The 13,427-nt window shown below is 37.6% G+C and overlaps 1 protein-coding gene across 1 annotated transcript in view; it reads right to left on the reverse strand.

Moving 5' to 3' along the window:
* RYR2 (ryanodine receptor 2) overlaps positions 1 to 13,427 on the reverse strand; it is a 430,121-nt gene that overhangs the window by 176,505 nt on the left and 240,189 nt on the right. The window contains exons 25-26 of the mRNA XM_061991036.1: positions 10,872 to 10,955; positions 9,659 to 9,818 (exon numbers count right to left, since the gene is read on the reverse strand). Of these exons, the coding sequence (XP_061847020.1) occupies positions 9,659 to 9,818; positions 10,872 to 10,955 (244 nt within the window). The remainder of the gene's footprint in view (positions 1 to 9,658; positions 9,819 to 10,871; positions 10,956 to 13,427) is intronic.

A 13,427-nucleotide genomic window follows, 5' to 3' on the forward strand; every position in this document is an offset into this window, starting at 1 on the left:
ATTTTTCCTATTTGCTACAGAAACTACTGTTTTGTAGTGTAGATGTTTAAAAGAAGGAAAACTTGGCCTAAGTTGTGTGGGGTTTTTGTGAGAATTTTATAAGTTTAACAAGCCAATGCTTCATCTGTGTTTTGTAAAGAGTTTGTCTGGCAACTACTTGTTCACCAAATCATTTGAAAGAAAAACAAATCTCCTCCAGAAAACAAAACTGCAAATATGCAAAACTTAAGCTTTTAGACAAGATTCTCTTTCAAATGGTTTGACCTGGGTAACACAAATGAAGGTTGTATATCATGTTACAGGAAAAAAAAAGGTCTATACATATTATTACATAAATTTCTCTTCATTTAATATAAAATAAATATTGCATTAGCCATTCACAATTTACACTGGAGTTACTTAGGTAAAAGAACTTATTGCATTGTTGAAAAGCTGGAATGCCTAGCAGAATGTGTCCAGACTATAAATGGAAGGAATTAATAATAACATTAAACCTGAGTGATGTACTGATTGTGAAAAGTAGGTATTACTTCAGATGGTGTACACCACAGATTTTACTATATACATCAAAAAATAGACAAAAACTTATTTGAATTGGCACATATACTCTTATTTGTACAGTATAATGGGATTTGAAATAGGCAATAATTGCTCAACAGTGGCTCTAACTGAACATAGATCTTAATTGTCATAGAAAAAAATTACAGAAAAAAATACTTAAAAACACACACCAACAAATATCTGCAAGCCTTTTAAAGCTTTCATTATGAGTAATGAACACTGCTGCAAAATAATTCACACAGGAAACACTGTGGGACCTGAGGTGTATAACTTCATTCATTCATTCATTTAGTATGTGACACGTAGATGACTGATCTAGCACACTGGTCTTGCAGCTTGCATAGACAGATGTCATGGAAAAGTAAGAAGAAAAGAAAGGTGTTCATACTGTCTACAGTAGCATAGAAAAACAGTCAAATTCTGTAAGGAACTCTAAAGAACTTACTAAGAGATATAGTAAGTGTAATAAAGTAATACGCTTCAGAAATATTTCAGTAATAAAAAACAAAGCTTCATATAAACCTGTATAAGACATCTGAAATGATAAAGAATAATATCATTTTCAGAGCTATAAATGTGATACCGCAAACCTGTGCACTCCTAGGCCTTCCCAAAGCTCTGAGAAGTTCAGGAATAGCACATATCACTAGACTAAAAGGAACAAAGAGACACCAGAAACGTACATAAAGAAATGCATTTCAAAAAGAAAGACATGGAAAGACTGAAAAATGAAAACATAGACTAGGAAGCGTGGAGGAAAAACATTATAATAATTTAAAGGGATTGTGACTTGAAGTGTTAGAGCTGTACAGATACATATTCTGTGTGGTACTGAAATTATCTTATTCTTTCAATCAAGACTGTAAAATGAAAAGTACAAGGCAAATGTATTTCAGCACATATTCAGTGAGATAGATGTGCTGTTGTTTTCCTGGCTTCATTTGCACGATTAGAAAACACTCATTCCACAGCTATGAGTTGATTCTGCTTGCTGCCATGTCTGTGATCTTGTGCTTCCACAAAGGTTTCTGAGCAATTGCCACCACAAACGCTACTGTTGAGCTTGTCAGCAACATTGTCAGAAACCCAGCTCAGTGAACCACCCTGTGATGTGAGCAGCATATACACTGTGAACAGGATAATTTTCTATACTATATATTTCATTTCTTGTCACTCACAGGTCTAGCTTTTTTGCATCTATCATGGCAGTTTATGTTTAGCCATAAACCATTAACATTAAAAATTATTTAATAGGAGGAAAAGAAAAAATACAATTCTAAATTGGTTTTTACTAAGTCATTTCAAGGTTCCAGAGTAATTGTATCTGGAAAGCACAATAAAATCCCCATAAGGTCACATTCTTGGTAATGTTAACAAATATTCTAAATGTATCCACCCAAACTGGAAGTTTTCTTCTTAACCTGGCATAGTAGCATCTGAGTTCTGTTCCTAGAACTACATGTATAGCTTTTAACCACTTTTATTGAGAACTGTACCCATATGGAATGCTCGGCAGAATGTACTTTGACTATAAATGGAAGGAACTAATATGTCAGTATAAATAACGTAAATCATGAAAACGAGGTAATATAAGCAGTTTTTATAAGTACAACCTGCCACTTTAGATATTTCATGACAAAAATACATGACAAGATTTCAACTTGTGATTTTTCCCGCACATCAAGACTCAAACTCAGTCTGAGTTTCCAGAACAGTGACTCTCTTAACATTGCAGCAATAGGCAGCCTTAGAAGATCAACTTCTGATCAAATAGTGATGTTACATACCTTCTACAAATCACAGAATCACAGAGTGGTAGGGTTGGAAGGGATCTCCAGTCCAATCCCCATGCCAAAGCAGGTCCACCTAGGTAATACAGGAACCTGTCCAGGTGGGTTTCAAAAACCTTCAGAGATAGAGATTCGACTACCTTCCTCGGCAACCTGTGATGGTGACTGAGCTCAGTCACCATCACAGGAAAGTAGATTTTCCTTATGTTTAAGTGGAATTTTTGGGTTCCAGCTTTTGTCCATTACCCCTTGCCCTACCATTGGACACTACAGAAAAAAAGTGCTGCCTCATTCTCCTGATATGCACCTTTTAAATACTTGAATGAGGTCCCCCCTCAGTTTCCTCCAGCCTCAGGTCCCACAGCCTTTCCTCATACAAAAGATGCTCCATTCCCCTGATCATCTTGGTATATCTGCACTGGATTCTCTCTAGAAGTTCCCTGTCCCTCTTGAGCTGGGGAGATCAGAACTGGAGACAATACTCCAGAGTAGAAGGGAAAGAGAACCTCCGTCTACCTGTTGGACACACCTTTATTGATGCTTCCCAGAATGCCAATGGCCTTGGCCACGAGGGCACATTGCTGGCTCATGGTTAGTTTGCTATAAACCAGAACTCCCAGGTCTCTCCATGCCACACTGCCTGAGCTTTTCTGTAAGGATGTAATGGGAGTCAAATGCTTTGCTGAAGTCAAGGTAGATGACAGCCACTTCTCTCCCTTCATCCAGCCAGCCAGTTACACAATCACAGAAGGCTGTCAGGTTGGTCAAGCAGGATTTCCCCTTGGTGAATCTGTTGAGTCCCCGTGATAACCATCTTTTCCTTCATGTGTTTAGAGGTAGCATCGAGGATGAGCTGTTCTATCACCTTTCCAGGGATAGAGGTGAGGCTGACCGGCCTGTAGTTTCCTGGGTCTTCCTTATTGCCTTTTTTGAAGACTGGAGAGACATTGGCCTTCCTCCACTCCTCAGACACCTCACCAGTCCTCCATGGTCGACTGAAAATGATGTAAAGTAGCTTAGCAATAACATCAGCCAGCTCCCTCAGCGCTCGTGGGTGTATCCCATCCAGTCCCATAGATTCATGGATGTTAAGCTTTCCCAACTTATGTCTAATCCCATCCTCATCTACCAAGGGGAAGTCTTCCTTTCTCCAGACTATCCTACTATCCTCCAGGGACTGGGCTTCTTGAGGGCTGGCCTTGGTAGTGAAGTCTGAGGCAAAAAAGGCATTCAGTAGTTTCACCTTCTCTGCATCCTCTGTTACCAGGGCACTCTCCTTGTTCATCAGTGGTTTCACATTCTCCCTGATCTTCCTTTTGCTACTGATGTACTCAAAGAAGACCTTTTTGATTTCCTTTACTTCTTTTGCAAGGTTTAATTTGAAAACAGCTTTGGCCTTCCTGGTTTTGTCCTTGATGATGTTCCTATACTCTTCCCAATCAACCAGGCCCTTGAATACACTGCTCCTGAATTCTTACCCATAAACACTCAACCTGTCCCTCATCCTTACCCAGGCAGAGCTCAATGCACTCTAATTGCTCTCTCACGTAGATACTGTGCTCCAGTAATGTGAGCTGTCCCACCATGTCTCCGCAATGAGGTTGTAGCCCTGCATCTTCACCCACATCTCCCTTTCCTCCTGTTTATTCCCCAGGCTGCATGTGTTGGTGTATAGGCAATGCAGGGGCTTACTCAAGCAGACAAGTTTCCTGGACAGGTACAAGAGGATCCTCCCTCATTTTACACTCCCTCAGGGCTTCTCATCTTGGTGTGCAGCTAAAGAATACTCATCCTTACATTTCTGTCCCTGATCTGTTTATCTGTTGGATGAGATGGCTTGTTCTTTGCTATTACACACCCTTTCTCACAAGTCCTTCAGTTTAAAAACCTCTTGATTAAGTTGGCCAGCCTGTTCCCAAAGATACAAGTGCCTTTGTGAGACAAGTGTATTCCATCCAGCACTATCAGACTACAGTTCTCAAAGAAGATCCCAATGTTATAAAAACCAAAATCTCATTGGCACCAATCTCAAAGCCAGGAGTTGAGTAATTTTCCTATTATTGACTGCCCTCCTTCCTCAGACGGTCAGGAAAAAGAAGAAGAAAAGATAACTTGGGCCTTCCTACCCTTCACTTATTTCCCCAAAGTTTTATAATCCTCTTTGATTTTCATAGTGTCATGACTTATTACATTGTTCATACCACACGGAAGAGGAGTAGAAGATAGTAGTCCACATCCCTGAAAAGACGTGGCACTCTCTCAGGCACATCTCGGATCTTGGCCTCCTGCAGGCAGCATGTCTTGCAACTCCTTGTCTGATCCACAGATGAGTCTCTCAGTGCCTCTTAACAAGTCATCCACAACGAATACCCATCGCTTCTTTTTGCAGTGCCTGCGGTCTGTTGTCAGTGGAGCAGTTGGTGGCAGACTGGTCAGTGAGGTTTCCCTGTCTGGACCTTGCTCATCCATGTCCTGCATTGGTAATGTTGCATATTCTTTTTTGATTGGAACAAGAGTTGTGAAGGGGAGCCCTGCTTTTTTGCGTCACCAGAGTACAAGGCATTTCATTTTCAGTGGAGGCTGGTACCTGGTTTTGGAATCATCTGTCAATCTCCAGCTCCTCTAATACTTCAGAGTATACTAATAGTTTCTTGCAGATCTTCCACTGGATGCTGCAACTTGCAGGCCTGTATCACAGATACTTACCTTAGCAAGAGGCATACTTGAACACCCCCTGCAGTCTGCCTGCACAGAAGCATCCTTGATAACCAGCTCCATCTAGGTGGATGCATCAACGTTCTGCAGGGCATTTTCTTCCTGAGCCCTGGCTTTAGCTTGCAGGCAAGTGCTCACCCTCTTGTCAGCTTGAGACTCCCCTGTTGTGGCTCTCTGTGCTGCAGGTAGCAGCACAAAACCCGAGCCTTGGTGCTGCCATGTGTCCTGTCAACTGAACCACAAAAGTCTGAAGTACAAAAAATCTGAACTGCAAAAATGTAAAACCAATAAGATCTTGACTTGAGACAAAACTGCCTTGCATTCTGGGCCGAAGAGAAATCAGACTCGATAACTACTTCACAGTCCTGGCTAAATACCATAGGACAGAAAGTGCAGAGCATCTTTTTAACAACATTCTTCAGACAGTGAGAAGAACTTTTTAGATTGCTGATTTTTACAATTGTTAAAGCTGTGTTTTAGTTTTTTTCCTCAATATAAATGAGGTTTCTGATTGCTAGTTTCTTCATTCACAACACACAATACAACATGAAGAAAAAGCCAGACACCTTTTGACTAAGCTATCTAAGTATGCAACAGTTCATATAAGCAAAATTTTAAAGTCACAATCTTTGGCTCACAATCAGTGGGGGACCTAAAAGTCATGTATTCAGGAAGAGAGTGGCTAATGTACTTGAAATTCTTTTCATTTCCTTTCTGATCTCTAAGCTTGATTATTTTCTCTCCTTTTCTGTCTTTTCCTTACATTAAATTTGGAACTCTCCTGTACACATGACAACACAGTTTTGTGGATGTCAAGCAATACTGTAAGTTCACAGATAAGCTTACGAGAGCTCTGAATATTTTCCATTTGATTGTGAACATTCAGTAACAACTACATCCTTTGATAGTCCAATGCTATTTTTCAGTCAGTTTGTTATGAAAAATTATTCAAACACCCAAACAAAAAAATAAGGTTATTATAAGACATTATGAATACATGTACCACCCCCCCCCCAAAAAAAAAAAGAGCCCTCCCTCACAGCACAAGTGTGATTATTTTGACTTGCACCAAGGTTATTGCTCCTTTCCCTGGATATATCTCCCTTATCTATCTTTGATCATTTACTGTCTCCCCAGTTCAGAGAAGACCTACCTGCAGGCAACCACATTCTCCCTTAAAGGGACACTCTCAAGTGCTTTCGTCCTGATTTTGTGCTTTGTTTTCCATTTACCTTTGCTAGTTAATGCACTCTTTTAAACAAAAATGTATTTTTTCCCCACATTTTTTGTTCCTTCTGTTCCTTCCATGGAGCAATACACCACCGTAAATCTCTTCTAGTAAAAAATACTTGTTTGTGATCAGTGTCATCACAGTTGTCAGCACAGTTCTGGAAACAGGATTGTGCTCCCTCTGCTGGCTGGCTGGTTGGCTCTGCAGCAGTAGGACGAAAATACCGTGTATGAAAAAATCCTGCTAAGCAGCAGCAGATTTAGAAGAAGAAAAAAATCTGGAACTTGGAAGGCACTATCCTCACAAGTTTATAACAGGAAAGAAATGGTTTATACATGAACTACTTGAGAGTATCCCTTTAATTTTTTTCCATATTGTATAACTGCAAAACGATAAAGCACTCACAATGGAAAAGATCTAGATCATCTGATCCATTTTACTGCCACACCACGTTTGCTGTTTATAATGTATTTCCCAGTGATTAGTTGTTCTACTTTCAAATATTTGTAAGTGTCTTTCCCTTAGGAAACTCTTTCATTGTTCTGCAAGATCTGCTTATAGCATATTATACAGCATAACATCCTGTCACTTCAGTAGAGTGCTGCAACATGTCACAGTAATATGATGGGATGACAAAACATAGCCCATGAAACAAACCCGTTGTTGGAGTAAAGGAGAAGCACACAGCTGTGTAGACAAAAACAAGCAGCTTGCTGTGTGATGTAGCTAAACGAGAAGCATCTTTGCACTGCATCCAGGAAGAAGTACCTTGCTATTCTGCTCTCTTCTTTTGACCTTTAATAAATGTTATTTACTATGTAAGCACTCTTGGAACTCAATCATCTGTCCTAAATAAAATAAACTTAATTATTTGAAATGAGAACAATAATCAAATTGAGAAGAAATTAACATTAACATCCCAAGCATGGCAACTTCTACAAGTGGGAAGGTTTTCAAGGACATCATCTACCTGTTTTAACCATACATCAGACTACTGCAATTTGTCTGCCAAGAACAAGGGACTAAAATATATTGATTATTTTGTTGCACTGTTTCCTGAAGGTAATGAATATTTTATATCTTTAGCAATCAGCTTCTGTTGAAAATATAACTATGAAATCCACTGTCTTTTGGGAATCGTAATAAAGCTAATGACTTAGTACTATCACATCACACCTGTTCAAAAGCAGAACAGGCATACCAAAACATACAAAAAGACGGTATATAAGCACATTGTGTAGAAGCAAAGGAGAAACTTTATTTCATCGCTACCCACTCCCTCTAAATCTTTTGCTTATCATTCCCAAACTAATGACACTGGAAGAGTCTTTGACAGCATCATTTAACCGTCTTTTTGTTTAATAACACACTAATTAAAAAGATAATATAATTTAATTGCAAATTCACTCCAATAAATATGGCAAGTTTTTTGGTGTTTTCTTCCCAAAGAGATACAGATACACAGGGTAGACTAAATGCCTTCAAAAACCTAAGAAACTTTATTTGCTACATAGGAGTTGTGGGTTCAAATTTTCCCAATGCTAGTTAGAAATAGAATTAATTCCAGAAACTTCTCAACTTTGACATAAACAAAAAATTCTCTTACAAACCAAAATTTAATTTTGGGATATGCCAAGGTTATAAAAGCTGTAACTATTTCCCAACTTTCATTCCTTTAAACTCTCCTGATTGGCAAAGTCCTGTTCTGAAATGCTTGGCTTCTGGGAGAATAAAAAGATATGGAAAGCATGCTATAAATTATTGAGTGCATTCTTTAATATATCTGAATATTTCTTTTGAGAATCTATAGACAGACTTTCATTCTAGAAATATATTGTCCACTGCCTCCATAAACACAGGGTTGAAACAGTGGGTTCAAAATAAAATTATCTGCTCCTCTTACCTAACAACAGAGAATCATCACTTTCAACACTTCTCATAATCAATATTCTATCTGAAATGTTAACTGTACTTCGAAGTACCACCTCCCTTTACTCAAAGATGCAGTATCAAGGGAAAATAGAATCCCATGCTAAGGGGGAGAGTTGTACCAACACTGAATTATCTTCGGTGTCTATCTAATAGAGGATATCCCATGCATTTCAGTCTGCAAACACCAGAATTGACTCATCGTCTGCTGCAATCCAAATACAGAACATAGATTTCCTAAATCATAGAATCATAGAATAGTAGGGTTGGAAGGGACCTTTAGAGATCATCTAGTCCAACTCCCCTGCAGAAGATAGCTTACAAACTACCAAAATGAGAGCTTTATAATAAGATACTTTAATGGACAATGCTAAAACACTATGTGGCACATATTTAGTCACATAAACGCACTTTGTCAGCATGTGATGAGGTGAATTTAAGTGTCTAACTTTAAATACATAAAACTCAGTGGGCTTTTTTCTACACAAAAGCTTTGCAAATACAATGAGCTTTGGTGATGTAAAGAAAAAAAACTGAAATGTGCTGAATGGAAATGTAACTTGCATTTTTGTCAAAAACAAAACCACTGTTTGTAGGCAGGAAAAAGTATGTAACTACAAAACAATCATTTCTCATTTTTGCAAAAATAATAATCTTTTATGCCCAATGTAAAACCATGAAAAACTCTTTTTTTTCTCAAGGGGTGAATTTCTGTAAAATTTCACTGTGATATGCTACCACACATTTATTAACAGAAGTGAAGACATATAAAATTCACAAGTAGTAGCTGAAATAGTATTCACTGATAAAGTAACTGTCTTGAAAAAAACAATTTAGGCTCATTGTAGACTCAATCAATTATTTTTTTTAAAAATAGAAAACAAAGACCATGAGTTTTGCTGTTAATAATCCATGACACTTAATTTTTACTGCCCTCTCTTATAATACATTGTGATAGCTACCATGTAATATTTCTCTTAAATGAAACAAAATCACTGAAGTGGGACTAGAACTTGGAGACTGACTGTAAACATGGTCTCTGTCAGAAATGCAACATACTAGTAAAGATATTCACTAGAGGTATACACTCTGATTTTCCTGGATAAATAAAATTATGCAGTTCCCAGGACTGCAAATATTTAAATGATCCCCCTACATTTCCTAAAATATTAGAGCATATTAGCTTCTTGCATGCAATTTTCCCACACTGAGTTCTAGACAGAATACAAGAATATACCACCAATCTTTTAATACTGTATGTAAAAGAAGAATCTCATACTGGTAGAATATTTAGCAGGATTTTGCTTTCTCTGACTGTCAGATTTGTATTAATTATCTGCTTCTTCCTGCTTTTGTATCCCTATTATTCCCATTTAACTGTGAAATACCTCCATAGGTAATGTTTTTTCAAGTGACTGAATTTAGCTCTTACCTGCTGGATACCGTATGTCCAGCCTTGCCGTATACGGTCCCTTGCCCACACATTGTGCGCATTCTCTGCTAGTTTATCTACCATAGATTCTTGAGATGGGGTCAGTTTGATAAAACTGAGATCCATGGGAGCAGGCTTATATCCACTCAACAACTGGTAGCTGTCAAAAAACAGAACTTGCAGTTACTTTTCAGTAAGAAAAAGTTAATAGAAACCACAATGGAAAGAAGTGACATATATGCAATATACCTATATAAAAATTCAGTCTTTGAACATAAAGAATAATAATGCACTGACATTTGTTTTTCTCTCAAGTAAATTGCATTCCAGTAAGATGAAGTAGCTGGTAAGAAAGTTATCCAAAATGTTATGAACTTGAAATGTTTTTATAGTATTTTAATAGTTTTATATATTTAAAGTAGTAGATTAAGATGTTGCTTATCTAAATACTTAAAAGAACACTACTATTGTTAGCTATGAGCACTTCATAATACTTATTAAATGATGAATTTTATACCAATCTAGACAAATTTATAAACCATGTTCTCAAATTTATGTTGGGCCATAAGGCTGTCATATGTTTATTAACAAGTACAGTTGCATTAATTTCCAACTATGTTAAAGATCCTAAATTCATTATTCCCAAAATGGGGAGTGCACTGGTGACAAAGAAGAAGTTAGGGAATGAAGAAGGCCTGTTTAGGTAATGAGAGCTGGTTTCAGAGCTGCGGTAGTGTAGGTCGCTATACCATACCAGCCTGAGCCCAGTCCTACCAAAGCTGTTGCCAATCAGGAAAAAAGTCAGGTGGCTATATCAGTGCTCTCCACTTCAAGTCACTAGATGGCCATTCTAGGACACTGAAAAAGGTTACCTTTAAGTGTTTTCAGCATAATGAAATATATTGTTGTTTGCTGCAAAAATTCTTTACCAGGTTTCTGCAGTACACTTCATATATAAAAAAACGGATGAAAAAGCAATGAATGCCAGATATTTAAACAAATTGCAGAAAAACTAAACTTTGTCTACCCATCAGATTGTAAACATGTAAAAGAAAAGGTGTGGATGAAGGTGTGCTGTACATTGCTGGAAATTTATACACATGCATGCACACCCAGGTACCAATAAAACTAGCATCTAAATATCAAATTATTAAAATACAGTTCGCTTAACTTACACTGCCTAACAAAAAAATGCAAATGAATTTCAACTTACTTCTTTGGAAGTTTCATTTTTTTCACTTTTTCTTCAGCATGTTCATCAGCAATTCCAACATGGCAGCCTAATGCCAGCAGGGTTCTAGAACATAGAAATCAGAGCTAAATTAATGTTGTGGAATGATTTCTGGAAATTATTTAGAAATTAAACTTATATTAAAGACATAGCATTGTTCACCCTCTCACGAAAGGTATAACATTGCAAAGGGTCCCAGAGAAGGGTGCAGCTGGTATGTGAGGAATCCCTGGTTCTCTGGGCTGGTTGGGATGGAGTGGAGATTCTGTAGCCAAGTTCTGTGGGATGTTCCAAGGAGTACTGCATGGTACTATGGGACTGATACACTGCAGGTCTGACACTCTGGGTCAACTGCCTGTCATATTTTGACAAAATGGCATCATTTGAGTGAATTTTGCTCATTACAATGTCATTATAATACCAAAATACATCTCCATCCCAAAGGTTACCTGCCTCCAAGGTCCAACCACCCCTCACTGACCATGCTCTTTGAATTTTTCTTGGACTATGCCTTTGAAAGTGAAGTGAGAGAATTTTACACTAATCCTAATAAAGGTTTTTATTACTAGAGTCACTCAAGCCCCACCTTGAAGGTAAAAAGTATTATAAAAATGGCCTAACAAAGGAGGACTGGACTATTAGGGAAGAAACCATCATGAATAAGTTAGGGAGGAATCCATCACTGACTCTGACTCCTGGGATCATCAGATGGGTTGAACCTCTCTTCCCTCCCATAGAGACATCTTTGGGTAAGATCTGAACTTTAAACATTGAAATCTCTCTAGAGATTTCATGTGTTGTATCATTTAAATATATATTTGCATGTGCTTTTTTGTAGACAGACACCATCACCAGCAACCTATAATAATCAATATAACCTGTTGCTGTAAATAAACTATTCATATAGCTGGGTATGGAAGTTTCTCATTGGGCACCACCACTCTCTGAGTCTGGCTGTGTGAGTACATGGAGTGTGACCAAGCTGAGTGTGCAGTCCTGTTAGTTCATCTGTTATCATGATAGTTCATAGAAGGTGAATGCATCCAGAATACCAGTGCTAAATCACACACCACTCAGAATTTAAGCCTAACTGCCCCTAATCCCTCTGATATCTGAGGACAGGCTGGAATGCAAGGTGGGGGGGGGGGTCTATCTTCTGCCAAACTACTTTGCCCTTTTAATGTAACAATTGTAAATGTTTCTATATTCAGAGTTGATGCTGTGTATATAAATGACATTATACAATAAATGAGACCTACGGGAAAGACAACAATATAATATTAAAAGAGCAACACCAGCTGTTTTATATATGTAAATGAGGCTTCTGATAATGTTAAGAAGATGCCACAACATGTTCCTAAAAATTTTGGTAAAAATGAGTGGACTCGTTCAAAAGGGAACTATCATATAGCCTATTTAATCTATATGAGGCATCAGTTGAAATATTCTATGCCCTTGATATATACATTTCTGTTTTATATACTTACTCACACTGCTTACAAACTCATTCCCACAGCTTTATATAAGAATCTTTTTATGCTGTGTCATTTATTTCAAAACTGAGAAAAGGAGAAAAGGGAGGAAATGTCACTTGTTATCCTTAGAATGTGTGTTCTTTACAAAGAGGAGCTGTAATTTGGAGTTTTTAATCGGATATGGATTTTGTTATGACATGCAACTGAAGAGAGGACTGACAGCAGAATGCATGATAAGCATTAGGTCAAAACTGTCATCTTAATGCTTAGCATGGGTCTTGCATGTTGATCCACTTCAGAGGAAAGGATTCAAGCTAGAGACACTGTGTTGTATATCACAAGGCTTCTAGCACAAAGCCACGGACCCCAAGCAGCCCATTCCTGTCTGACTGAAGATGCAGCTCATTTCAGAAAGCAAACACTCTCCACATAACCTTACTACAGGGCTGATAGCATTAATTTAGTTTATGATCACTTCAGACTTCTTCCTTTCCTTATACTCACATTATCCAGTTGTATAAATTTCAAGTCTCATTCATTTTCAGGATTTGATCTGTAACTCATCAATTATTTGTTCCTGCATTTACACTAAATATTGAGTTATTAAGTCTGAGTTTCTTTAGCCTAGGTACACTAGTAAAATATTGACATCGAAATGAAAACAAACCACTTTGGAGTCAAAGGAGAACTTTCTCAAAACCTGAGGGTGACATTTACACTTTTGATTGAAATGGATTACCCGGAGAAGTCACAAGTGTAAATCTTTGACTCCATTCCAAATTTTCTCAATGTAGAAAATGCTGGAAAACAAGGTTTTTTATTTGTTCTTGTCGTTGTTATATTTTCTACTCATCTTTTAACTATATTTACTGCTCTTGAACTGACTGAATTAAAAACCAGCATAAATATTGCTACAGTAGTATTTCCCTTGGCAGATGAATCATGTTTCAAGGAGATTCTTACAACATATTTTTAGTGCTAGCTACATGAAGTAATGCTACTGTTATGGTCTGTGAACTTGAATTTAAAATTAGGTAAAACCAGACTTAAGGAAATCCACATG

The sequence above is a fragment of the Colius striatus genome, chromosome 2, assembly GCF_028858725.1.
Source record: "Colius striatus isolate bColStr4 chromosome 2, bColStr4.1.hap1, whole genome shotgun sequence".
Lineage (NCBI taxonomy): Eukaryota > Metazoa > Chordata > Aves > Coliiformes > Coliidae > Colius > Colius striatus.